Source organism: Pipra filicauda, unplaced genomic scaffold, assembly GCF_003945595.2.
Source record: "Pipra filicauda isolate LSUMZ 115617 unplaced genomic scaffold, ASM394559v2 scaffold205_size1947385_pilon, whole genome shotgun sequence".
In the NCBI taxonomy this organism is placed as follows: Eukaryota; Metazoa; Chordata; class Aves; order Passeriformes; family Pipridae; genus Pipra; species Pipra filicauda.
Window position 1 is genome coordinate 600,356 of NW_024104316.1, and position 27,358 is coordinate 627,713.

General features: G+C 46.3%; 1 protein-coding gene across 3 annotated transcripts; it reads left to right on the plus strand.

Moving 5' to 3' along the window:
* Positions 1-358: 358 nt before the first annotated feature.
* PDPR (pyruvate dehydrogenase phosphatase regulatory subunit) lies at positions 359-27,343 on the plus strand. 3 transcript variants are annotated; one of them, XM_027716054.2, is made up of 18 exons: positions 359-680; positions 1,067-1,366; positions 3,609-3,742; positions 4,638-4,719; positions 4,809-4,972; positions 5,963-6,084; positions 6,976-7,093; positions 8,404-8,553; positions 11,545-11,737; positions 13,442-13,566; positions 15,200-15,355; positions 15,449-15,582; positions 15,965-16,113; positions 17,433-17,545; positions 17,890-17,984; positions 18,575-18,664; positions 18,928-19,110; positions 20,031-27,343. In XM_027716054.2, the coding sequence occupies exons 2-18, from the start codon at positions 1,140-1,142 to the stop codon at positions 20,433-20,435; spliced, it is 2,640 nt and encodes an 879-aa protein (XP_027571855.1). In that variant the 5' UTR covers positions 359-680; positions 1,067-1,139; the 3' UTR covers positions 20,436-27,343. The 3 variants fall into 3 exon arrangements, with proteins under 3 accessions (XP_027571855.1, XP_027571857.1, XP_039236810.1); XM_027716056.2 differs by having other exon boundaries at positions 1,070-1,366; XM_039380876.1 differs by lacking the exons at positions 359-680; positions 1,067-1,366; positions 3,609-3,742; ... (2 more) ...; positions 5,963-6,084; positions 6,976-7,093 and adding an exon at positions 7,364-7,536.
* Positions 27,344-27,358: the final 15 nt, after the last annotated feature.

The window sequence follows — 27,358 nt, forward strand, 5'->3', positions numbered from 1 at the left end:
TTTTGTTTGGGTTTTTTTTTTTTACATGTCCATGCTGTGTAATTTTGAGATGTTACTGAGATTCTGAACATAATAATGTGCTTTTTTTTTTGTTTGTTTGTTTGTTTTCTGTACAGACGAAATGGGAGAATTTAATAAAAAGAGTCTGCAGGTTTGTACTTGTGGTGGTTTATTTCTGAGGGGACCGCGGGGGGCGGGGCCGGGCGAGGCCACGCCCTCTGAGTGGGCGGGGGCGGGTGACGCACGCGCAGGGGCGGCTGTCGCGCGGCGGCCGCGGCCGTAAAGCGCGGAAGGTCAGCCCGGCCTCCCCCTGCCCCAGGTGAGGCGGCGCGGCCCCGCCGACCCCCGGCCCCGCCGACCCCCGGCCCGGCCCCGCTCCCCTGCCCCCCCCGCCACCTCCCCGGACCCTCCTCCTTCCCCTCCCGGCCGCCCCGCAGCGCGGGGTCGGGGGCGAACAGGCCGAGGTGACGGCTCCCCGCCCCGCGGCTCCCTGACACCCCGCCGCCCTCACACCCCGCCCCTCAGGCTCCCGCAGGCTGCGGGCGAGGGAACCCCCAGCCCACCCCGGTGCTGCCGCAGCCGGGTCCTGGAGAACGGCTTGTGGCAAAGCTGTTCCTGGAGAGGCCTCCGCGGTGCCCTGTGCCAGTGACTCTGGTCACAGACTTCGTTTCTTTCCGCAGGTAAAGGCCTGGCAGCGTTAATAATCAGGCTTGTTTCCGCCCTGTTAACCTCAGCCTTTGTGAAGCGTTCCAGAGCATGGGCTGTGCCTGCTGGCTGTGTTGGCTCTGCCTGTGGCGTGAGAGCTTTTCCAGCTTCCCTCTGATTCTCTGCTCGTTGTCAAGTTGCCCTGTGTCAAAACCAAAGGTGTAACGCTCTGTTCTCGTTTTACGATTGAGTTTGTCTTACCAGCGAGGCTGCTGTTTCAGGACTGAATAACTGCTCTGTTGTCTGTTTGCTCATCACCTTTCCTGTGTTTTGTACCTGACACACCACGTGATGCTTCCCACTGCCAGCCTTGTGTGTAATAAGATAAACGGTAATGTGATTCTCATCTTTTCCTTCCTAGAAGGAGTGGTGCTGGGGTAGCATCTGAGCGCATCTAGGTGGTGCTTTAAGGAAGCTGCCAGAGCGCTGCCGGGATGTTTCTCCGAGTGCTGTCCGATATCCAGTGGCGGGCAGCCAACCCGAAATGGAGGAGGATGACCAGCTCCCGGAGAAGCACCTCAACCACAGCAGAACCTCACCCGGTTTCCCTGCCAGCACAGGCACAGGTTGTCATCTGTGGTGGTGGAATCACCGGCACCTCTGTGGCGTATCACCTTTCCAAGATGGGTTGGAAGGATATAGTCTTACTTGAGCAGGGCAGGTAAGGATTTCTGGTGACGAAACCAGTGGAACAGGACTTCCATGCGGGTCAGCATCTGTTGGAATGTGTTATTTCCACCTCTTCACCTGCACTGAGGTGAAGAACTGGAAATAGCCTTTCACCTGGATGAAATAAAGACATACTGAACATTAGTAATGACACTTACTACTTCTTCCAAAGCACAGGTGAAGGGTCTCTCTTGTGTGGTTGTGGTGGGGTAGCCATGCCATTTTCCTCAGCAAGGTGGGGAGAAAGTAAGCTGAGAAAGTTTGTGGATCAAGATAAAGGCATGGAGATTGTACTGCCATGGGCAAAAAAGACTTGCCCCAGGGAGAATTAATTTAAAATAAGGAATTACTTTATTTCGTGCCAGTTAAGGTAGATTCAGGTAGTGAGAAACAAAACCCAAACATTAAAACACTGCCTTTTCTTTCCCATGCTTGTTTTTCACTCCTGCACTCCAGGGTCTTCTACCTCCCCACAGTGCCCCAAGAAACACAGGGGGTGAACAGTGGGGTGGGATCAGTGCAGGACTCCAGTGTGGGTCCTCCACGGGCTGCAGTTTCCATCAGGAGAGCTCTGCCCTGGCGTGGGTTTTCCCTGGATCACAGTTCCTTTGGGGGATGTCTGTCTGCTCTGGTGCAGTTACAGGTAATCGTGTCAAACACAGAGCAGCTGGCGAGGATGGACCATTCCAGGAGAACTAAAAACCCGTGTGACTCCTCCGGCCCCTGTTGACCTCTGGAAGCAGGATGCTGTGTGTCTAAAGCATTACACAGCCAGCAAAGCTCCAGAGATTGGAGGGGGTTCTAAGCAGGCATCACTGAAACATCACCCTGTAAGCTGGTTAAAGGCTGGGATTACCGGGTTCGTTGCAGGGTTTGGTGCCCGCCTGTAAAACAGCCGAGGCTGTTACGGTTTGGCTGAACACAAGTGCCCTCCATGAGTTGGATCTGTCTGTGGCAGAGCACGTAGTTCCTGCTGAAACCTGTGCAGCCCTTACCTGTTGTTTAGACTTGTGTTTCTGAGGTAGATTCGTGTTGTTTTCATTAAGGAATTTGGGGACCTTGGGTAAGAGACGCTGCTGAGAATTTTGGGTTTGAAGAAGTGTTTATTGCAGCAGCTTCTAACACCCTCAGTAGGTGTCTAGACTAGAGCTTTGCTTCTGGTGCTGCCTTCAGGAGTAATTAGCCATGGTTCCCAGAGTTTGTGTGGCTGGGGAGCAGGTGGCATCAGGTTCTTTGTAGTTGCAAAGAGAAGAAATTGGGTAGTCTCCTCTGAGGCCTTGTGAGCAACGTCCTTCTGAGTGAAATGAGGTGCTGGGCTTCCTTTGTAAGGGAATGTTGTCTTTGCTACCTTGTAGCAGGGTGTGAGAGATCTGCAACGAGTATGATGCTGTGCAGGCTCAGTCTGCATGCTCGAGGAGAAAGAGGAGCATTGCATTGGCAGAAATGTCTTATGGGAGCACAGCATGGGGGAACCGTGCTTTGACTGTTTGGGTTGTGGGTGAGTAGGGGTGTAGCAGACATACCTGACTCAGCTGATTCTGAGGTTGAATTGCTGAGGGAATACAGACACACCAGGCTGAAAGCAGTCATGTCAAGTGGGAAAATGCACAATGGCTTTAGCAGCAGGAAAGATGACTTGGAAGTGTTGTGGAAGAAGGTTGTGAGGGATATGCTCAAATCTAATGGTCTTGTCTTCCCCTGTCCATGCTGCAAGGAGCTTCTGTGGCTTTCTGTCTCTACAGCAGCCCTTCACCAAATAGCTCAATGGTTTAAGGGCAGTTTTAAAAGGGACAAGAGGTGTGTGCCTGTCTGTGGCAGTTGCTGCAGAACGTGAGAGGGACTTGCTCTGACTGCGGTCTGTGAAGACACAAGACTCAAATCCAAGTTAATTTTGATTTGAGGAAAGTCCTGCTTTAGAGCAGGAAAATAAGGCAGGTCGACTTAAGCATAAGGTAACTTCCTTAAAAAACATGCTTTCCTTGAAAAATGTCAGCGTTTAGGACTAGTTAAAGAGAAATGGTTTTGGAATGCAATGCTGAAAGAGCAAAGTGAGCTGAAGGAAGATCATTCTAGAGGTTGTATTATCCCTGTTTCATCCAACTTAGTGTTGCTCTGATGTGTTGGGGCAGAGTTTGCTGTCTGGCTTGTGTTGCCAGCGGAGCTGCTGGATCAGCCTGGTGAGAGGAGTGTACCTGGCAGCCTGATGAGGCCCTTCTCTGCACCTTCTCCTGCAGGTTGGCTGCTGGTACCACTCGCTTCTGTGCAGGCATTGTGAGCACAGCCAGGCCCGTGTCCATAGAGCTGAAGATGGCACACTATTCAAACAAGCTCTACCAGCAGCTGGAACAGGAGACGGGAGTGCCAACAGGTACAGAGTGTCATCACTGAAACACAAGTGGGGGTTTATGTGTTAGGGTTTGGGAGTTCCTGTTCAAAAACAATACACTGGGGCTGAAGCAGACGGAAAGGGATGTCACTGATGTAATCAGAGCGGGGAGAAGGGTATCAGATGGACAAACTGGAGGCAGACTACCTGCAAACTGGGACAGTTTGCATGTCTGTAACTTGAGCAAACGCAGGGCAACTTCCTCAAGGACACTAAAAAGTACATTGCAGTGCCTGGAGCAAATGGCCCGTTCTGTGCACCAGTGCTGTTCTCAAAAAGAGAAGGTGGTTAACAGGAGCACTAAAGCACAGGCAAAACCAAGTCTCTTACTGTAGTCTCACCCTGGAAATAACAAGGAAAGGTTGTGTTGAAATTCTCCCTCTCCCTCCAAAGTGTTTGGACGTGTACTTGATAGGAAGAACTTGAAAGTTGTTTGCTGGGAAGAACTCATGGTATATGTCAGACTCAATAGAGGTTAATAACTGTGCCTGCAAGAATACTAATCTAATGCAGGCGTTGGAGTCACAAAATCTCTGCTTTTAGTTGTTGAAGTTTTATTCTTCTCAGTAGTTATTAGATCACTTCTTGGCCAGTAACTTCTCTTTCTCACATGTGAAGTTTATTTTTTTTTTATAAACACAACTGTATGAAGTAGAAAGAGAACACAAGTAAAAATTAAATTGCTTTTTTGAAAATTGGCTCTCATGCAGTTTTTATAATAGCTGATAAGTGTTTAAAGTTATTTGAGGATCTGGGATTTCCAGGCTCCTGAGTAGGGGAAGCGACAGGTCTGCAATTATATTAAAGCAATGCGTGTGAGATGAAAAGGAATTCAAGATCCTGTCAAAATCTGACTTGACTTTGGTCGCTGCCATAGGGTACACGAAGACAGGCTCTCTGTCCCTGGCTCAGACTCAGGACCGGCTGATCTCTCTGAAGCGCATCGCTTCATCGCTGAGGTACGTACGAGCAGCAGGTACAGCCCGGCTTAACAGCCCCAGCTCTCCTGCGAGACCAGTGACCCCGTGTTCCTTGTGTTCTGTGGCAGTGTGATGGGCATCCCCTGTGAAATTATCACCCCAAAGCAAGCGGTGCAGCTCCACCCGCTCATCAACATCCACGACCTCGTGGGGGCCATGTATGTGCCAGAAGATGCGCTCGTGACATCTGCCAATGTGAGTCTGGCTCTGGCAACCGCGGCCTCACGAAATGGTAGGAGTTTTGGTTGTTTTTTTTTGTCTGTAGAGTGCCCTCCTGCATGATAGTTACCTTCCTTCCGTAAAAGAAAATTATGTTCTGCGTCTCTTTTGATATCCTGAGCGCTGAAGTCCAAAACTCGGTTATTTCTGTGAAGTTCAGATTCTTTAAATCTATTTCTTCTCAGAAAAACAGGCTGAATTTTTTTTACATGCTGAATCTTTACGGGTTTGCTGTGACAGACCAAACACCTGTTTGTTTAGTGGTTACATATTTCTCTGACTAAGCACACACTCTTTCCTTCGTAGGACCTAACTCAAAATTACGCTTCCAAATAGTTGATTACCTGCAGATGAAAAGGTGTGACTGAGCCTTGTGGCATACTTCATTGGGCACATTATGGTTTGGAAATGTAGCAATAAATGCTGTTTGCCCTGCACTTTGGCAAATTTGGAGTGGTCTAAAAGTGGGAGAAAGGTTAGATACGGCAACAGCGATAAAGGTCATTAAGGATGAAAGTCCATCAGATTGGACAAAGCTGCTTAGGAAGATACCTCTCTTAGTTTCTGTTAGTCCATCTTATTTTTGCATACTGCTTGTTGATTTATTTCTTTTTTTTCCCCCACAAAATGACTAATTTCCCATAAAAGAACCAATCTTGCCATCTGAAACTACAGACTGTGTTGCATAAAGGAATTGAATGAAAAGAAATCCATAGCTGAGACTTTTTTGTTTCTTCATGTTGCTGACTATGGGGTGTATTTATCACCCTGATTGTTACATGGGAAAAAATACTGTAGCTCTTCACAGTCTCAGCCCTTAAATTATGTACAAATTGTACACGTGACGTTTTACAAATAACAGGGTTTCACTTAAGAATTACTGGGTCAAGAGTAGAAATTTTGTCTTGGAGAGAAAATAAGCATTTAAGTTGAGTTTAAGGGTTTGAAGTTAACACATTAGGAGGGAGGCTCGTGGTTACTGATGTTCTGATGTCCTCTCCAGGTGTCCAGATTCACGAAAGGACGAGTGTCAGTCATGTCACAGTGCAGAAGGGTCGTGTGACTGGAGTGGAGACTGACAGGGGGCGGATTCAATGCCAGTACTTTGTCAACTGTGCTGGCCAGGTTAAATTATTTACATTTTTATTTCTTGGTTCCATTGCTTAAGAATATGTGCACTTCCCTCACTTTTTTGTTTTGTTTTTAATGTGTGTGGTGTGGTTTATGTTGTTTATTTGTTTTTGTTTGTTCATTTCCCTTTATTTTTTTTAAGGGCTTTTGCTTTGGTTTGGTTTACTGGAGTAGATCAAAGTCATGTTACTCAGCTGCTGAGCCCAGCAGGGGTGTGAAAGAGGCAGTGCTTGCTGTTTGCTGGGCACCAAAGGCTTGGCATTAACCTGCTGAGCAGCACCTGCAGTTTGTTGGTACAGCTCTGCCCTTGGTCTCTCTCCTGGGAGGTGCACACTTCTGACAGGAAGAGTTTTGCTTTGGCTGTTAGAGAGACAGTTAAGTCTCTCACTACCCTCCTCTCTCTCACCCTCCTCCCCACAATTTTGTTTTCTTTTTCTTCCTTAGTGTCATGTCTTCTCCATGGGAAAATACACCTGCCAATTGTAGTTTCTCAACTAGCAGCTGTCCCTCTTGTTAGTAAGGGATCTTAGTAGAGGCACCTAAATAAATGCTGACTGTTCTGCTTCTAGATGCTGAACCTAGTGCTGACGTGGATCAACAGATCTTATTTGGCTTTTGTATTGTAAGCTGGTACTTCTTAGTTTTGAGTCAGGGCTCCACTTTCCTAGTTCTTGTGTTAGAAACAAAAAACCAGTCTTTATCCAGAACAAATTCTAAGAAAAGAGGAAAAAATTGTGTCTGTTTAAGGTCCAGGGGTCTGAACCAAATCTTACTTGGTCTTTTATGAAAGCAAACTCACAGAGGTGACCTGTGCTTATGTGCTGCATTTTTTACTGGAGGTGGTTTCTTTGTTTTCCATTCTGACTTGCACTTTTTTGGTTTCAGTGGGCCTATGAGTTGGGCCACTCTGGGGAGGTGCCAGTCCATATCCCACTCCATGCCTGCGAGCACTTCTACCTCCTGACACACCCTTTGGCGGAGCCTCTGTCGAGCAGCTTACCCAGTAAGGATTCTCCAGCTCTGCTTCATTTACCCCGGTGAATTATACCTGAATTATACCTGCCTTGCCTAGGTGACAAAAAGGCCAGCCTCGGGCTATCAGCTCATTTGGGACTGTGAAGTACATTCTTCTGAATTGCTCTGAGTATCCTCTTTCAGTGGTAGAAAGAATATCTTCCTTTATTCTTGGGAAAGCTTATGCTGCAGAAGAGGATTTTCAGAGTTCATCAACTTAACAGGAGAATGGCCTTCTCTCTAGCTTGACTAGTAGTTGTGTCTGAGACTTGCATTGTTTGTGGGCTGGAGAGGGTGCTAGCCTTGGCACTGTGTTTTCCTTGCAGGCTGCTGGCCACAAATGGCCCATCTATTCCTTTCCTCCAACTGAACCTAAGGCTTTACAATGGCTTTTACATGTCTATGAGCTGTAGGGGCAACCAAACACTTGAGGTAATTGCTCCTCCCCCATGTTCTGGCTTTTGGATCTCTTAAAAAAAAAGCCTTTGTGTTTGAAAACTGTGGTTGGGAAGTAGAAACCTTTGCTAGCAAGATTTTCTGCTTCTAGTGAGTATTGTATATACTCTTCAGGGAATTCAGGTTTCTGGCCAAAGTCCAAGTTCTTCGCTTTTAATTGACTAATTAAAAAAATAAATATGTATATAGTTGCAGCTTTTCTGTACATGGCAAAAAATTGCTGTGGAACATGTCAGGTGGAGTATAATAAATACTTCAAGTTGACACTACCAGTGGAAGAAGCAATCCAGACCTGACTGCTTATCCTCACCCCATTGCTGCCCACCTTCTTGGTGCTGGTGGCCTTCAGCAAGCTGGATCCATGAGGCATCCCCGTTAAAATTAACTGGTTTTACATAGGAAGAGGGGAAGGGGGAAGGCAGGACATCTCTTGGTGGAAGGTCTGGTCCTGGGTGCAGTTTCAGTGGAACTAAGCCAGTAGAGTAGCTTATCAGTGCCACAAGGGATCTGAATCCCTCTTGTGTCCTCTCTCTCCTGAGATCACTGTCCTGCTGGCTTGGGGCTCCTCAGGTTCAGCTCAGTTCACTGTGCTGCCCCAAAGTTAACAACGTGCATGGTTGTGCTGGGAGCTTAATGGCTTAGAGATCTGACCTGGCTCACCAAGGTGTCACGTGAGAACCAGGATGGTGTGAAAGCTGGGGCTGGGGGACTGGCACTGTCCCCTCTCAGGAGGCCACCGGCTTGGCCTGGCGTGTCACCAGCCCCCATTGTTGGTGTTTGTGGGGTGACAGCCTGAGACAGATTCTCTCCATTCCCTTCCCACCTCTTTCCTCTCCTCTGCAGCTGTTGTCGACCCAGATGGCAGGATCTACATACGCAACTGGCAGGGTGGCATCCTCTCAGGAGGCTTTGAGAAGAACCCCAAACCTCTCTTCACGGAGGGACGGAACCAGCTGGAGATCCAGAACCTTCAAGAAGACTGGGATCATTTCGGTACGTTAGGGAAGAAAAGTTCCCACAGCAGTGAAACACGTGGCTTCTGCAGAAGGCAGAGTTTGCAACAGTGCGGGCTGGGAAGGATGAATATCCTCTCAAATTCATTCATCTCTTCATATGTCAGTAATTCACAGAAAACCCCTTTACCAAGGACTGCAGTACCTGAAAGGAACCTACAGGAGAGCTGGAGAGGGATTTTTGACAAGGGAATAGAGTACCAGGACAAGGAGGAATGGCTTCCAACTGACAGAGCTGGAAGGGTTAGATTGGACAATGGGAAGAAATTCTTCCCTGTGAGGGTGGGGAGGCCCTGGCACAGGTTGCCCTGAGAAGCTGTGGCTGCCCATCCCTGGAAGTGTCCAAGGCCAGGTTGGATGGAGGTTGGAGTAACCTGGGCTGGTGGAAGGTGTCCCTGCCCATGGCAGGGGGTTTGGAATGAAATGAGCTTTAAGGTCCCTTCCAGCCCAAACCATTCCAGGTCTCTGTGATATCTGTGTAGTGTTTAAAAACACCCACTAACCCTCAGCATGTATTAACTTCCTCTGGGGCAGTGAGGTACTGCATGAACTTCCAGTGCTGCTCCTCCATCTGAGGTGATTTTTGACTGTCAGTGCCACATGCTGCTCCTCTGGTGACGCAGTAGATCAGCACTGCTGACCTGCCACGTGCCCGTGGTATTTTGTTTCTGCAGCTCTCTCCAGCAGTGACTGCCAAGTGCATTTCTACCAGTGACACTTGCTATGTGGACAGCACTTGGTATTATGGCTTCCCACCCTTCATCCCACCATTGACACTGGTGGTTTATTGTATTTAACTGTTCTGTCTTCCTCTTCCCGTTTTATTTGATTCTATTTTTATATTCTGTATGTACTTTTGCATGGAGGGCTCTTTCTGTAGGAAAAAGCATGGCATGATCTATAAGTCTCTCCCCCGCTGCCCCTTTAATGCCTGGTAGGTTCATGTGTGGCCTCTCATTTTCGCATTTGCCTTATTTTCAGGAATCCAGTTTCCCCTTGAGTCAGAGCTCTTTGCATCCCTTGTGAGTGCACGTGCCTCTTTTTGTGACTCTAGGCACGGATGGAATGTCACTGATTCCTTTCTGCAGTGTTAGTGTGTTCTTCCAGCTACTCTGCAGGTTAAATTGATTAATATTACTTTGATTTCTGAGAGACACCATGCTGATACCACAGAAGTTTAAACTCCAGGAGTGGAGCCAGGATGGGGTGCTGCTTTTGTGCTGGCATATGCTGAGGTTTTTTAGATCTCTAGATGCCTACAGACTTGCTTGAAGATATTACCTTCAATAATGAGTTGCTTGAGCTCTGCACCCACCTCCTTTTGGTTTTCTAGGTAGTGCTGAAATTAAAAGGTACTGCTTGTTGGCACCCCCAAATTGGCCAAGTTTCAGAAGCAGCTGCACTCTGTGCTCCAGCATTAGCCTTTTATCCCTTCAAAAGTGCTGAACAGTTGAGCAGAGTCAGAGCTTACTCAGCCAATATTTGATCCTTTTCTAGGACTGCAATTCCTGGGTTTTGAGCTCTTGTATTACTACTTTGATCTTTGTTGTTGGAACACCTTTTGATTTTAAAATAGCCTGTACAGTTGCTTAAATTGGGCTGGGTACGAGAACAAGTCTAACACTGATCTCTCTTTTTATCAATAAAAGAAGCGCCTGGCTCTCACTCTGGAATTCTAATGCTTGAGAGAAGGAAGAGAAAGAGCAGGTCAGAAAGACTGTTTCTGATTGTAAGTTGTTAGGCAGTGTGAAATCTGATTATTTTACTGCTTGTGCATAAAGCTGAGGAGTGTTCTTGGTGCTGAATCTTGAGGGCTTTTAGCTGGAGTACTAAGCAGAGGTAACTTTTGGGCAAGACAAGGCAAGTAGATATCATATCCCTTTACTAACACTCTCAAATGTCAGACTGTGAAGAGCTGCCGAAGGACTTTTCCAGTGTGACTGGGCAATGGAGTGGCAGGGAAATTCCATGAGGACAAATGGGAAGTGATGCAAGTGTGTGGGGATGGTCTGACTTTCACCACGCAACATGATGGGCTTTAAACAGACCTTGGGGCTGTATTGGTTGTATTAGTTCTCTGAAGACATCGGTGCAGTAGCAGTCAAAGCAAAAGACAAGTTAGGAGTTATTAGGAAAGGAGCAGAAAACACAGGTTTGCCAGATATAGTTATTGTTCTAGGCTCCCTATCTCCAGAGGGTAGCATAGGACTGGAGAATGCCTGGTGGAAGAGCAGCCAGAGGCTGGTCAAAGCTTGGAACAGTTTCCAAGCAAGGAGTGACTGAGTGGGCTGGGGAAAAGGAGATGACAGAAGGGAAAAATAAACAGAGATCTATGGAATCTGGAATAAGATGGACAGGCTAGATGGGGATCTCCTGTTCACCATCTCTTCTAATGCTGGGAGGCATCAAAAAAAGTTAGCTGTATGGGAATTTTAAAACAAAAGGTGGTAATCCCTTGTACAGAAAATACTAAACATGTGGAACTCCTTGTCCATGTCTGTAGGATGTTTTCCTGAGGCTGGGGGAGACCAGTCTGTCAATTTAGGGGTTACTAAATAGGGAAACACATACAAGTTTTTTAGAAAATCCTCTGAGCTGGTGGTAGGTGGAGGCTGGCAGAGTGTGTGGGACAAGTGTCATATAGATTTGCCTGCTCTCACTCCTCACTCAGTATCTACTTGATGCCTTTGTTGTTTTCCCTAACAAAACTGAACAGTGCTCTTGCACTGTGGAAAACAATACTGGGTTCTTGGTCTGGATCAGTATGGCTGCTTTTATGGCATGATCCATTTTGAGTCGTGTGATCCAGCAGGTAAATGGTTTCTCCTGTGACTGTATCAAAACATGGAAGCAGTTTCCACCTGTCCCCTGACGTACCTCCGGCGTGCTGCCCGGTTTGAAGGTGAAGCAACTGAAATGTGTTTGAGACTGAAGGCCGTGACTTTTTGTCTCTCTCTGGTCTGGGTCCCAGGGCCGCTTCTGAGCGCCCTCCTGCGCAGGATGCCGGGTTTGGAGGCGCTGCAGATCCTGCAGTTGGTGAACTGCCCCGAGTCCTTCACACCAGACATGAGATGCATCATGGGAGAGTCGCCCACTGCACGGGGCTACTTCGTTCTGGCCGGCATGAACTCAGCTGGGATTTCGTATGGTGGGGGAGCAGGCAAGTAAGTGGTCTATCCCTGGTGTGTGTGTGAGTAAGGCTTTAACCAAGAAAAGACACTGCTCAGACAATCCTGCTCTGTAGAGTGTTCGGGTCGGTGTTTGCCACATCGCAGTCGCCGTGTTCTGACTGTGTTCCAAATCTGTGCTGGACTCTTCCTCCTGTCCTGCACACCTCTCCTCTGGCATCACAGCTCGGTGATCAGCTGGGGATCAAGTAAGCTTCCTTAGAGCTGTGTCAGAGGACGTTTAGGTTAAATACTAGGAAAAGGTTCTTGACCCAGAGAGTGGTCGGGCACTGGAAGGGGCTCCCCAGGGCTTGGTCACAGCACCAGGCCTGACAGATTTCAGGAAGTGTTTGGACAACGGTCTCAGGCACATGGTGTGATTCCTGGGACTGTCCTGTGCAGGGATAGGAGTTGGACTCAATGATCCTTGTGGGTCCCTTCCAACTCAGTGATTCTATGATTCTCTAATTGATCTGATTTTTTTAAGCTACCGGGAAGAGGTAAAAGCTTAGCAAAGCATGTATTCCCTCATCTTCTGTGCTTCATGATCCCCTTTAATTTATCATTTGATTGAAGTCTTTAGATCATTCAAGTTGACACAGCAGTTAATTCATCTGAAAACAGGGTGAATCTGATGCTGATGAAGCACCATATATGTGATGCTGGTGCTGCCAGTAGTTAAAGACTGTCCCCTACAGTAAGCTAAGGGTGCAATCATTTCCCAGTGAAGTTCGAGTTCCTGTGTTAATGCAGATAGTTGGTCAGGCATGTCAATGTGCTGCAAAGTTGCTTGGAGAATGATCATTGCTTCCTCTGATTGCCATTGGTGACCCAGCATCCCTTCTACCACACAACCTTCTTAATAAGCTGTTCATTTTTCATGGTAGGTGTTACTATTTGCATTTGTCTCCATTATTTCTGTCCTTTGTCTAATAATTTAACTCACCAGGGAAACAACTCATGATTTTTTTTGTGTGATATAAAATACAGAGAATCTTTGCAGTGAGGTTCTCTTAAGAATCAAAATAATTTTTGATGTTAAAAGCACTATTTGTCTATTTGTTACTACAGCCCCAAAATAAGCAGCTTAGCTTGCTAATGTAACTTTTCCTGATCAGTTCCAAACCCCTTTGTTTTACTGTTTAGTGGCTGTGAACAGAACCTTCTGCTCTGCTGTATTCTGAGCTGCCTGTGTCCTTTAGCTCTGGAGCATGCCTTCCTCCTTCACTGCTGGAAGTGTAGTTAAACAGAACTTGGCTGGCACCTCGTGCTGAAATGGATGCTGTCACTGGTGGTTTGTGGCTGAGCCTACACCAGGCACTGAAAAACAACAAAGCAGAAGCCTCCCAGCTCCAACCAAAACTTACTCACACCTCCTTTTGTAGCAGAACCCAAGGACCTGACACAGTGTCAGCCAGGTTACCTGTGCAGGCTCTGGCTTCCTTTACCATCTGTCCTTAATTTCCTGCTGCCCTGTGTGTTTCATCCTAATGGGTAGTTAGTAATTTGGAATTCTGGTGGGTGGGTTTTATAAAGGGAAACCTTCCAGATTCTGCTGGTGTGTAGAATACCACGTTACCTTTCTTCTCTCTCCCTATTGCAAGAAGTTCTCATGTCTAAATTGCTTTGCTTCTGACTTCAAAGCTGAACTCTTTCCCTTGAGATGTTGGCTGATATCCCAGTCTTTATTTCTTCCATCAGGTACCTGGCAGAGTGGATGGTGAATGGGTATCCCTCAGACAATGTCTGGCCTCTGGATTTGAAGCGCTTTGGGACCCTCCAGAGCAGCCGCACTTTCCTCCGTCACCGGGTTATGGAAGTCATGCGTAAGTGAGGTCTCTGCCTTCAGTTCTGGCCAGGCTGTCCAGGATTTTCCCCTTTCCTACACTGTTTCTCCTCTGTCAGCCCTCTGAGAACCGTTTTCCTTTTTTCCTGACCTCCTTTGTGGCAATACAGCCCCTTCCCAGGAGAAAGGAAAGGATGTGGGTTGCTGGGGTTTTTTTGTATTAGCGGTGTTCTTGTTAACTTTTCTTTATAAAGTACTGTTGGTACCTTGCTCTGTACTATTTCTGTGCTTTGCCTCTGCTATAGGGAATTTTGTGCATATCTGTGTAGGACTCCAGCCTAGTAAAGCAATGCCAAGGTCTTAACTGGGGATATTATGCTGTCTCAGACATCATTATTCTTTGCACATCGTTGCAGTGTGGAAATACCATCACTTCCAGCTTATGCCTGGTGTGACCTGGTTATCTTGCATCATTCAGGAAGCCTTTGTGGACATATTCTGCTTTCTCCTGTCAAAGTTTGCAATAAATACCTTGCAGAATAGATTACAGATGCCAGTTTTCCTGTCTAAAGCCTTACTTCATCATTTCCTCCTGTTGTTTGCTTGTCTGTCCTGAATAATGTGGATGACTTCTTTTGAAGTTTCAAATGGAAGTACAAAGTGCTCCACAAGTTGCATAACAGGAACAATTACTTGAATACCAAGTCTAAACTAAAAACATCTGTTCAGGTGAAAGCAGAGAAGTTGGGTAGACCTCTTAGCCCTGCTGTATCCAGGGAATAAAAACCTTATGCTTTGACCTTCCTCCCAGAAAAAATCACTTTATACTCTGAACATTATTCTAGTACTGCTCTCCACTACAAACCTCAGTGCTGATAGCTACAGAATCACTCTAGTTTTTACAGGAAGAGTACTGTATTCAATTTCTGCAGTGTTATGTTTCCATTCTAATCCATTCTTCCCTATACCCACTCTTTCAGGAATACCAATGCCAGATATTGCCAATAAATTCATTAAATTATTACCTATGAGGCAGAAATGATGGAAGTGTTCATTAAGAAATATTGGGCTTATCTTCAGTTTTAAGGAGTTTATGATCTAGGTAGAATCTTAACATTTATAAGGTAGTATTCAAGCATCCTTGAGTTATTACTCCCCACTGGTAGCCAGGGAGGCTGCTCAGTGATTATTAGAGTAACTTGTTTTCTAAATAAGAGTATTTTATACTGGCTAAACAGATATAGGAGCCATTTAGAAAAGCTTCAATAATTAGAAAAGGCTGAATTGCCACTATTTAAGGAAAATTAGATGGTCCCTGTAGCTGTGGGCTGCCTACCCCAGCATTAGCTCTGTCAAAATAACTGTCTGATGCAGTGCACTGCCAAGGAAGAATCCTGCATAATTAATGCTAGTCAACATGACTTCATGAAAAATGGAGGTTTTGTTACCTTGCAGTGTTGTCATGGGACTGTAAGTGTCTATAAATGTAAGTGTTCTGTGCAAATATTGTTACTCTGATTTTGAAGAGCTATAAATGGATCAAAACAGATCTGTTGATTTTTTTCAAAAAGCAGAGAAGGAAGTTCGGAACCGTTTCGAGATATTAGTATTGATAATTTGCAAGAGATTAGATAATCACTTTGCCTAATAAGGGGTGTTTGTGACCCTTCCAGCCCTCATGTGTGACCTGAAGGTTCCCCGCTGGGACTTCCAGACGGGCAGGCAGCTGCGCACGTCCCCGCTGTACGACCGCCTGGACGCGCAGGGGGCCAGGTGGATGGAGAAGCACGGATTTGAGAGAGTCAAGTATTTTGTCCCGCCTGGAAAAGGTATGAGATCGTATCTTCCTCTGCCCGCTGCTTCCCGATTGGTCTTAGTTGGTCCAGTACGTGAATTTTTCCTTGGATTCTTCTCTGTGTTAGATCTGCTGGATTTGGATCACAGCAAAACCTTTTACAAGCCAGACTGGTTTGATATCGTGGGTGCCGAAGTCAAGTGCTGTAAGGAGGCGGTTTGTGTGATTGACATGTCATCTTTTACCAAGTTTGAAATAAGTGTAAGTACCTAGGGAAGTACCACCTTCTAAAGGTGGCCTTTAGTTTATTAGTGCCTGCTTTTGCAAAATTCCCTGTGTCCTGTTGAGGATAGATAGAGGAAGTCACACTGTGTGGCCAGATTCAGGTGGTACCACAGTATTTAGCATAGACTGGTTTTTGTCTGTTGAGGGCCCACTTTACAGAAATACCAGCTTAGTCTGTACACAGAATTTGACCTCGGGCACTGTGCCATCGTGTCCTGTTAGCTCGAGACATCAGTGTCACTATCATTACAAATTGAAATAATTTGAGCCAGAACATTGATGCAATCTTAAGCTGCCCCGGTGGATTTGTATCGCTCAGACAGCTTGTCTGACTTTCTCTCCCTTTTGATTCATGTAGTCCACAGGAGATGAGGCCCTGGAGAATCTGCAGTATCTCTTCTCGAATGACCTGGATGTGCCAGTTGGGCATGTTGTGCACACAGGCATGCTTAATGAGAAAGGAGGGTATGAGAATGACTGCAGCATAGCCCGGCTCAGCAAACGCAGGTGGGTGTGCAGACAGCGTCTTTAGCCATCAGCCCTTGGGTATTTGAAGGACTTCTTAATGAAGATCATAACCTTTTGTCAGCACTGTAGGCTAAAAAGCCTCAGTTCTCCACTTACATTCCTAATTCAGTAACCCACATGAAAGGGAGCTTCTGAATTTACAGACATTGGGGAAAATAAGCCTTTTTCTGGGATTACAGATGAACATAGATTTCCTCAAAATGTTCGATCGTCAGATGTTTGATTTCTCAATTGAAATACAAACTGCTTTCGGCAGTCATTGGAGTTTATCAATTTAGGTAGCCATGTAAAGTGCAAGCCAAACAGTCCCTCGTTGGCTCCTGACCAGGCTCCTTATTGGAATTGCACACTGAAATACTCCTTTTTGATTACTTCAATTTGCACTGCAGTATGGGTACTCTGATTCTCAGCTCTGTGATCTCTCATAATTCTTCTTGTGTTCTCTGATGAAAACGGACACGATTGCAGGATGTCATCCTTACACTCACCAGTTTGCTCTCTCTTTGGCATTTAATAAAAAAAATGTATCATTTTTAAGAACTTCTTCATGTCCCTGTCCCGGCTGACTGTTAGCATTATTTCTCTGGATGGTTTTCTATGTGTGTTTTCATTGTATTGATGTAAAAGCATTCTTTGCTGCTCTTTCAATTCGAAACAGCTTTTCTCTCTCTTCCACTTCTATCTGCATTCATGGATTGTTTAAAAGTATTGTCCTTCTCTGCATGAAACCAGTAGCTTCCCTCCTTGCCTAGTCATTTCTACAGATGTTTCTCTGTCAATGATGTACTTTAACTCACATTTTATATCAGACACACGCACACAAGTAGCTCATTTTCCTGTATCAAGAGGAGTTCTGTTTTTGAAAACTGTTAATAATAACTTCCATTGTGTGTGAAAAGACTTTTGCTGAAGCAAGAAATTGCTGTGTGAACCATGCACTCCTGACTGTCAGAGTAGACAGAATCACTGGTGGTGAAGAGCTGCAAGTTTCTTCTGCAGAATGGTTGTGACTTTTGATACTCTGTCAACTTTCTGTAGAATTCCCTGTGTTTCACATCAAGTCACTTCTTGTCACCAGACGACTGCTAATGCTTGAGGTCTGGGATTTCTTGTCATGACAGATGTGTTGGCATTGATGCAGAGAGTTTAGCTGTGGTTTTCACAAACCAGCTTGTTTTAGTCTCCTGTTGGTATGGAAACTGCTGAATAGCTCCAGTAGTTGATGAGTGAAGAATAAACTGATTCACCTTGTGGCTGTCCATCCATTGTGTTTCTTGGTTTCAATTTGTCTGTTCCAGCTTCTTCATGATCTCCCCCACTGACCAGCAAGTCCATTGCTGGGCCTGGCTGAAGAACCGTTTGCCAGAAGACAGCAACCTGACCCTGGAGGACGTGACCTGGAAGTACACAGGTAAGAAATCACTGAAAACAGACCCCCTTAGACAGCCCAAAATCACAAATGGCGTCTTGTGCCGCATGCCAGTTAATTGTTTAAAGTGCCTGGAGTGGTGACTTGGTCTCCTTTCCAAACACTTTGATGAAAACAGCAATTCAGAGACTTCCTTCTGGCAAGCCATGAGCTGGAAGACAGCTTTGCTTTACTGTGGACTGTCAGGAGGTAGTTCGACCCTCTGCTCTGTTCTTAAATGTAAATGTACCTATTAGTTCAATAAACACTAAGACTTCAGAAATTTGGGCATGCATGTTACACACTGGGCAAGACTCCTCCTAATGCCGTTTTCTTCTCCCCTTTAGCTCTCAATCTGATTGGCCCCCGTGCTGTGGATGTCTTGTCAGAGCTGTCCTATGCCCCCATGACTGCAGAACACTTTCCCTCTCTCTTTTGCAAGGTGAGTGACTGTGCTTCCATCCTCCTCACCCTGCTAGGTTTTTCAAAGCGTGCGTGGAAGGAGGGGAAGAATTGTATTTTGGATAATTGGAGGGGAACTTAGATTTACATACAGGTTTGCTGCAGTTACTGAGCTAGGCTGGTAAAGAACTCACTAAGCTCACTTCTCTTTGGGTTCTGCTTTCAGTATTCCTCTCACTGTAGACTTGATGCCATTTAGTATCTCAACATATTTCATATAATCAATTATGAAGCTTTCAGAGGGGCAGCTGGGATCAGTGACTTGGGCATCACTGTCTCCTGTTGTGCTAAAAGGCTGAGCAGGTAGCTGCTATTCAACTTCTGTATCTAGAATACAACCTGTGTCCTGATCTAGTTCCAAGGCTTATTGCCAAGTGTCATGAAGTGATTAACAAGTCTGGATAAGGTGACATCATTATTTGAATTTTGAAATTTAAATTTGTTGGGAGCATGTGCAGGTGGCGAAGGGGAGAGAGGGCTGGGCAGTGTGGATGTGTTACACGTTGTGCTCCTTCTGGATCTCTGTGCTGTGTTCCAGTTGGGATGATTTCTCCCCCTCTGGTTCTGCAGGAGATGAGCGTGGGCTATGCTAATGGCATCCGTGTGATGAGTATCACTCACACAGGAGAACCTGGATTCGTGCTTTATATCCCCATAGAGGTAAGAGTACACTGCAGCCTCAGCTAATTAAGGCAGTTGCTTGCATAATCAGAAACGTTTTCCAAGTTGACTCAGGGTGATGAGATGTCTGGTTTGCACCATGGGAAAGCTGCCTGCGGGCACCAGGGGGAGTGTCCCTGCTTTATGTTGCCTTCCAGTCGGGCAGAGCTCTTGTGCTCTGGCAGCAGGGGACAGTGACGTGACGTCCCTGGTGGTGTCAGCTCTCTCCTGGTGTCAGCCTGTGTTTCACCCTTCCATTGCAGTACGCCCTCCATGTGTACAACGAGGTGATGAACATGGGACAGAAGTACGGGATCCGGAATGCCGGGTATTACGCGCTCCGCAGCCTGCGCATTGAGAAGTTCTTTGCCTTCTGGGGCCAGGATCTGGATGCTTTTACCACTCCTATGGAGTGTGGACGTGAGTTCCAGGTCAAGCTGGAAAAGGTACAGCACCTCCTGCACTGGGGTTGGTGGGAGAGCAGGACTAGATTTAGATTGAAAAGGCTGCCAGCCCAGCAGATAGTTGTGTCATTTTTTGGATGGAGCTGTGTGCAGTGCATAGCTATAACATATATTCTTGTACTTCAAAAAGTGCTAGAAATACCAAAAATATGTCTTCATCCCTCCTGGGCTGCGTTCCCAGTTGGCCTGTGTATATGTCTGGTGCTGCTCATCTGTGCTGTGCTCAGTGTTGCAGAGAGTGCTCTGTACCTTACAGATGCTCAGGGTTCTTGTTTCTCCAAGCTGTTTTCCCAATTTGATGAAGCAAAAGCCAGCCCATGCACCAAGTGGCATACAAGGCTAGGCACCAAGAACAGGTGTTTTCTATTTTTACTAAAACAGAGGAGTTCTCTGTTTTTACTAAGATGTAGAACAGCATAGAATCATATCTTGCTTTTATGGTGGCAGGTGCTGTTGCTGTCATTGGCTTGTTGTCTTCTTTCTTCCATCTTTGAGCCAAAACAAATGGCTGTATCAATTCAAGAAAGGAATGTAGTGACTGGGGATACAAATGTCATTTTAGCTACAGTTTCCCTCTGGTTTATAAAGCACGGTAAACTTCTGGAGCCAGAAAAATGGCAAAAACTAGAATGGTGACACGGTTTTCACTGCAGTGAAAATTAGAATGATGTTTTCAAAGGCCCACTTCACAGACATTACTGCGTCCTTTAACATCTGGAACAACAAACATGACAGAAAAGCTTCTGCCTGAGCTGAGCTTCTTGCATGTGGAAGCAGCCCATGTTGATAGGGCACAGGTTTCGGGTGTAAATTGCTCTTGTGTCATTGAGCTACTCTGCTGCAACCCAGCAGCTGCCACAGCTCGTGTCCCTCAGTCAGCCGGCGCCTCCTTTTCCCCACAGGGCATGGAGTTTGTGGGCCAGGAGGCGCTGCTGGAGCAGAAGCAGAACGGTGTGTACAAGCGCTTCACCATGTTCATCCTGGAGGACCATGACACGGATATGGACCTCTGGCCCTGGTGGGGGGAGCCCATTTTCCGCAACGGCCGCTACGTGGGCAAGACCACCAGCAGTGCCTACAGCTACACCCTGGAGCGCCACGTCTGCCTCGGCTTCGTGCACAACTTCGACGAGAAGACGGGAGAGGAGCTGGTGGTGACGACTGACTTCATCAACCAGGGAGAGTACGAGATCGACATCGCCGGGCAGCGCTTCCAGGCCAAAGCCAAGCTCTACCCCTTCAGCTCCCTCTTCACGCAACGGCGCCGCAAGGACGAGGTGGAACTGAGTGGCTACCAGACGGAGTAGTGCTCCCCAGCCCGCTCCTTGTCCCAAGCTGGAGCTTCTCCATCTTCCAACCCTTTCTCCTCACCTCATCATGTATTTCTTTTCCTTTCTTGTCTTGCAACTTTTAAACTTTTTCCAGCGTGTTACATTTTGTATATTTTAAAACCTTAATTCTCAGCCTTTCCCGCTCCTGTCTGTCTTCCTCCTTCAACCCTCGCCAGGCTCCCCCCATGTCCCAGTGGATGACGCACAGTGCTGGACGTGCAGGGATACCTGTGTAGGAGTGAACTGCACCAAAGGCCCCGGCCTTATGGTGATGGGAAGGGTTGGGGTGAACCCCTGAGGACTACACCCTTCCTCTCTGCTCTCCAGCACAAGGCAGGGGACAGCGGGTCGTGCTGCCTGTGGTGCAGATGGATGCTGTGACCTCCCCCTGCTCTCCACAGGGCACGTGCAGAGGGGTCGGGGTGTCGACGCACACAGCAATAGAACGCTCAGCTACCTCACTGGCACGAGACGGAGCGTTGGGTGAGCAGCAGCCAGGAGACAGGTGGTGGTGTCGTCCCGCCTGTCACTGCCCCCCTTGGTGCACCATTTTGGTTTTTCCCTAACCGGGGAATCGAGTAAGTTTAACATCAGAGCGTTGAGGTGACAGTAGCACTGGTAAGTTTGCTGTTGTTGGGATTGGATTTTTTTGCCTGGGGGTCGCTGAAACTAAATGGCCTTCTGTAATTATAGTTGAAGATCAACACGTGCATTTCACTTCTATAAAGGAATGTTTGGGATTTTTTTTTTTTTAATTAGCAAAAATACTGATTTTTAACAAGGACATACATTAGTGTTTAATGTTAATAGCAGTGTTGAAATGCTGCTTCTGTTTAAGCTGCACAATATACAGTCCCTTTGGGGATTGTCTTTCACTTTCTTTATGTGACTTGGTCAAACTCTTCTGGCAAGGTTCATGTAAAACCTGTGTTGGTTTGGGGAACTTGAGCAGCAAGAAGGGACAACATCTTGTAGTTTTAGCTGCCTGTGGTTATTTTGAAGTTAAAGACCCAGCATTTGTCTCACCTGTGGTGCAAGAAACACTGGGTTTTCTTCTGCTGGTTAGAACACATCTCAGCAGCTTCTGCTGGACTGGAGAAGTCTTGTGGTTTTCTTCTCAAATCTGTTACACTTCTTTCTTCTCTCTCAGTAGTACCTCATCTGAAGGGGCTGAACAGGGGAGTGAGGGGAGCATGGCAGTGGGATTGTGAATTGCTTTCCTTCAGCACTGCTCTTTGCATCTGACTTCTCCTACAGATGCTCCAGACAGTGCAGCTGGGATTCACCCCTTCTTCATGTGTCAAAATGTGCCGGTTCGAACACTGCTGGTAAATGAGGAAGTGGGGGGTTGCTGAGTTGCATTGTGCACATGTACATTTTTTCTTCTTCATGTTTTGAGCACAATCAAAAGCAAAGACTCTTTTTATTTACTTGAAAAAGATCTGTTAAACATTTTCCTTGCCTCTGTCGTGGTCTTTCTGCTCCAGCATCTCTTCTGGAGTTCAAACACAACGTTGCACTGGTGTCTGCCCTGTCAGCCATGATGAACACTTATCTCTATGATCTAGAATCTTTTTTGGGCACTTTATTTTCCAGTTAAATGGCAAGCATCAATGGTGTAAATACGAACTCAAAACCTTCCCTGGTTCTTGTTTTAAGTTTGCTTTCTGCTGCTTTAGTTGCTCCAGGTCGTGCCTTCAGTTGAGTCTGTGGCTGCCAGTTCAGGGAAGGGTGTAAGGGAATTAAAGATTTGAGCATGTGGTGTAGTAGGCTGAACGTAGATGTCACTTCTTCAAGTGTGTGTTCCTTTGTCAGAGATGAGTTTCATTGTAGTGTGACCTCTTCCAGGATTTCAAACTGAATTTTGAATTGACATGCAGAATTTCCCAGTCTCTGAAATGGAGTGGCCACCGTGGGACAGCTTAGTGAGATCTCACAGCCCAGAGAACTCTGCACAGCTGCTGTAGGCGGAGATTCCTCCTGCCTGCCACTTCTTCCAAATTCCCCTATTATTGTTCCCTGAATTGAAATTTTGCCTGGTGTGTTAGAATTAATTGCTTTAAATGAAAGGTTCATAAAGCATCTAATAGCAGTTTAAACTCTGTAATTACTTCTTGCATATCTTTTCTGCCTGGAGAGATACCATGATCCCACTGTTCCTGTGCTGGACGTACGTACCAAGGAGGACCTTGGTCTGTCTACACTGGTTTTATGGGATGTTGCTTTGCCTTCCTTATCCAGGGAAGTAGCTGCTCAGCCAAAGGAAGAGTTTTGTATGTGAGACTTAGGGTGTGTCTTAGAGCAGCCCTTCTGGTTAGGGCTTATTGACTGTTTGTTGTTGCTGGTGAGGCAAGATACTTCTTCAAGAGAAGGCAAAAAATATAGGGCCAAGGTGTGCTGAGGTGCATCATGCAACTCCTGAAGGGAGATTTTACTGGAACCATTCAGTTTGTTCTCTGCAGGGTTAGAACTAGTTAAGACCAAACCAAGGAAAGTTAGCAGCGTGCTGTCCTCTACCAACCACTCATTCTTGAAGGATCAGCCTTAAATTGCAGCCAGATTATATTCCTCCTTGTGATTATTTTTCCTTTTCCCTAATTTATCGGTGCCTGTTATTTCCTCAGGCAACTTTTCATACACGGGTGTCTCTTCTCCAGCAGTTCTGACAATAAAATTGTGGTTTATGAGCTACTTTTGTCATTATGTCTGCTAAGGTTTATTTTATGCCTGGAAGGTTTATTTTATGTCTAGATCTATTGACTTTTCCATACCAAAAATAGAGAGGGAATATAGTTTTCTACCATGCTGATAGATATAGCAACACTTTTTGTAATGCTGTGTTTGCCGTTTGAGACTTGGGTGGTTTGGTAATTGTCAGTCTTGCAGCTCATTAACGCCTACTCTGGCCTTCTCTGCTGTGAATTCTGGTTCTTGTTTTGTATCAGAACCTCAGAGCTCTTCGGCTGATGTTCAGGCTCAGTCGATGTAACTTCTGGTGTAGCTATTTTTAACCTTACAGTGGTAAAGAATAGTTTGTCTTCACCAACTTGAACACCCGTCAAGGGGACAATTGGATCACGTTTTAAAATAGAGATGCTGAGACTGAGGAAGGTCCTGCTAGTGTAGTGTTTTCTTCTAGAGGTATTAAGCAGTGACGTGTAAGACTAATCCCTTATCTGATGATTAGAGTGCCTAAAAAAAGAACAACAAAATCTGTTGAAGAGTACCTTTAGTACACCTTCAAATCAGAAAATTAAATAATCTGGTCTTGGAAGCGGCTGTGGCACAGTCTTAGCATCTAAGATGGTAAATAACATGGACTGTAAAATTCTACATCCTGATTCTCATCCTTAAAATGCCTTCTGCTGAGAAAAGCGGTTTGTTCTCATTCTGTATGGTGAGACTGTGCACCTTGGACTGGGAAACACTAAAACAGCATCCCTCTCTGCTGCAGTGGAAGGGGAAACAGCCTCATTCTGTGCTGAAGCAGCAGCAGGTCTGCCCTGTGTCAGTCACAGGGTTGTTAGCAGTTCTCTGAGATTTGCTGTCCAGAATGGGAACAGCCCTGTAGATTCTGTTCATACTGGCATCCTGGGAGGGAAGCTAATGAGTGAATCCATCTAAATGTGCATGCATGGGAAGGGCTGGCTTACCCAAGTGTTGTTTGTAGTTTGGGGAACTTGGAGAAGAGGTACCACTTCCTTCCACTGAATGATTTTTCTGGAGGTATGACATTGTCTTAACCTTGTTGTGTCCTTATGTTCTCGTGTTTTGTTAGTCTTTGAGTACTGCAAGGCTTGAGTAAAACTGGTACTATAGAAGAGAGACTTTATTGTTCATATTTAATGATCTGAGGATAAAACTAACGCAGCCTATTTTGGAATGATGTTTTCTGTTTTAGGAGAATGTGTTACAGTCATTTTCACATCCGTTTTTGCCAGACTTGGTTTCTTCTTGTTTTTCCTGTGCTGCCTCCTGTATCTAGATTTGACAGGCCTTGTTGGACAGTTTCTTATTTTGTGGCAAGGAGGGGATGCTGTGTGAAACAGCCACTGCATCTCCAAGTCCTGGTGTAAGCTTGGATTCCTCCTTTCTGCTGTTGCATTTGAGCTGCCACCAATCATTTGCTGTTCCTGCAGCACCTCCAAACCCCAGCCTGTGCTGCTGCAGGATTTCTCATGCACAGGGTTCTTCTCTTCCTTCTACCTAATGCTTTGTCTTGAAAGCCAGGTTGGCTCTAGATCTGCTTCTCTGCATCAGTTTAAGCTCTTCAGCTTTTAGATGGTGCTGATACCAGTATCTGAACTCCCAGGCAGGTTTGTGGTCACTGTATATCCCATCATTTAACCTTCCCTTTCCCTGTGCCAGGGTTTTCCCACTGTCCTTGCCACTTCTCTAGTCACATTAGTCCCTTCTGCCCATCAGAGAGCAAGGCATGGCAAAATAAAAACAGGCAGAGTGGCTGAGCTGAGGTGGAAGGAGAGGCGTGATAGAGGTTTGAGCCGGTGCCCATTACTTAATTCCTTAAGCCCAGCCTTAGAGAGATGATCAGCCTGGATTCCCAGCTCAGGGAGCATCTTCCTCTGCAGCTTTGGTGCTGGACAGATGAGAGCCGTGGCTCTGGGCCAAGTTGGGACAGCATTAGCACTTCTTTCCAAGCACGTTTCCCTCTCTCTCGGTGGGATGAAGGAAACGGTGCCACACAGGTGAGGTGGGAACTGTGAGCACTTGATTGCCCCAAACACTTTGGTCTCTCTCTAGCACATTCTTGCAGCTGTAAAGATACAGCACTGACACTGCTAACCTCATCCTTCCAGGGCATTTGAATGAACCAGGGTGGTTAAATTTTGGGAAGAAGTCTGTAAACCCAAGGTAGTTTCTGTGTTGGGAGAGGGGGCAGCTGCTTGGAAGGGCAGAAGTTGTTTTTATTTAAAACACAACACTTGGCTGCTGACAATGTCGAGCAAAATAATCACAACCTTTAGGTTTGTCTTCCCAAATGAGTTTATTATAATACTTAGATTAATTTCTGCCCATTTCAAGATTTTTGTTTGTTTGTTTTAAAGTACCTTTTCCTTAACTGATTGTTTGTATTTTTATTTAAAAAAAACCAAAGCGTTCAGTCAGGGAACAGGACTTGGGGGGAAGGAGGGGATTAGGGTCATCAGATGACTTCAAGCTGTCACTAAAAAGTATTGGAAAATTTTCTTTGCACTTTAAACTTTCCTTAAGCATTATGGCTGTAGCACCATGCATTTAGTGCTTTTAGCCCTCTGCATGAGTAGTCTTTGCATTTGATAGTAAAAAACCCCTTTTAAGTATTTATAAATGCCTTAAAGCTCTGAGTGTGGTGTTTGGGCACTGACTGTACCTGCCATGGTACAATTTGATTTCCTTCCTGGAAAGCTGTGTGTGAGCACCCAGAGCTGCTATTGAGCAAGCACGGGGGGATGGGGGAAGCTGCTGTTGCAGTGTGAGGCTGGAATTTGTGTTGAGCTGGGAGCCCCTGTGCCTGTTCAGCTGCTGGGCTGACACCTTCCTGTTTGTTTTCCCTCCGGAGACGGATTTATTCACTTTTTCTTCATGGTGTAATGGGTTTTCTTATTTCTTAAAGAAGCCTGGGCTGGTGCAGAGTACTCTGTGAGTGTCCCATTGCATTAAAGGAAACAAAATTCTCTGCTTGACTGCTTCCCTGCTGTACCATCTGACATTTGCAGGCAGGAGTCGGCAGAAGTGGGAGCAGAGGGGATCTGCCGCTGCCCACAGTGTTTGCTGAGATGGCTCTGAGACTTCTCATCTCCCATTTGTCTCAAAGCTGAGCTGCATGCCCAGTGTCAGGCTGGCTTCTGTGCTGGCAGCAGAGCCAGAGCTGGCACACTGTGCTGATGTGCTGTGTGTGAGATCCCACCTGCTGGGATCGGGAATCCCCGCGAGCAGGAGCGGGAATCATCAGGAAGGTGTTCACAGCCATACTTACTGATTTGTCCATGCTGGTAACAGTTGATCTTCCCCCATGAACTCTTGACACCTGCTACAAGCAGAGCAGATACTTGGGAGTCATCAGCCATCCCAGCCAGGACCTGATCCATTCTGTGTGTGTGAGAAGAATCCTGTGCTGTCTGCCTTTTTACTTGCCGCCGCCGAGATTTTTTCCACGCTCAAATTCCATACTCTTCCCGTAGTGGAGCAGATTTCACTTCTTCCAGTGAAACCAGAGGCAGGGTAATGTCCCTGAAGTCTGTCATGGGTTCTCTGTCTCTTGGTCAGGCTTGCAGCAGGACGCTCATCCAAACCCCTTCATGCTTTTGTCTCCCAAGAACAGATTTTAAAGGGCTGGGAGGATTTCTGATGAGTGCTGCTACCGAAATTTTAAGAACAACTGAAGTTTGAACCTGTGAAAACACTTTTCTAGTGCCTTACGCCTGTGAATGTTGTGCAATGGATCTAGCTGAGGTGGGACAGAGCAAGGAGCAGCTTTCAGCAGCACGGTTCCCCATCCACTACACCCTCTCCCCTCGCAGGGGCCTGGCAAGCAAATGCCAGCAGGTCGGCTCTGGCAGCTTGGGGAGGCTCTTTCTTTGCAATGTGGGGTCAGAGAAACCTTGTGCCAGGTGCTCTGCCTTTGTGGGGAGCAGTGGTCTCACCTCTGCAGGGTTTGGATTCGAGGGGGTTTAGGAGAGACGAGGCTGCTCTGATTGCCAGACCCCGTGGAGGAGGACGTGGACAGTTGTTCCCAAGCGCACAAGTCAGGGTGAGTTTGCTGCTCCCCACTGAGGCCATGTTGTCATATATGCTGTATTTATATCATGCTTGATTTCATTTCATATTTTGGTTGGCTTAAATGTTGCTAGGTTTGTATATTAATAAAGAGGCATTTTAACTACTCCTGAATTTGAGCA

What these genes read in the sequence shown, in the direction of transcription:
- PDPR (XM_027716054.2), top strand. Translation starts at nt 1,140, where the DNA reads ATGTTTCTCCGAGTGCTGTCCGATATCCAGTGGCGGGCAGCCAACCCG. An exon ending in AACCGCGGCCTCACGAAATG is followed by an intron (nt 4,973 to 5,962) that starts GTAGGAGTTTTG and finishes TGTCCTCTCCAG; the next exon opens with GTGTCCAGATTCACGAAAGG. An exon ending in TATGGTGGGGGAGCAGGCAA is followed by an intron (nt 11,738 to 13,441) that starts GTAAGTGGTCTA and finishes TTCTTCCATCAG; the next exon opens with GTACCTGGCAGAGTGGATGG.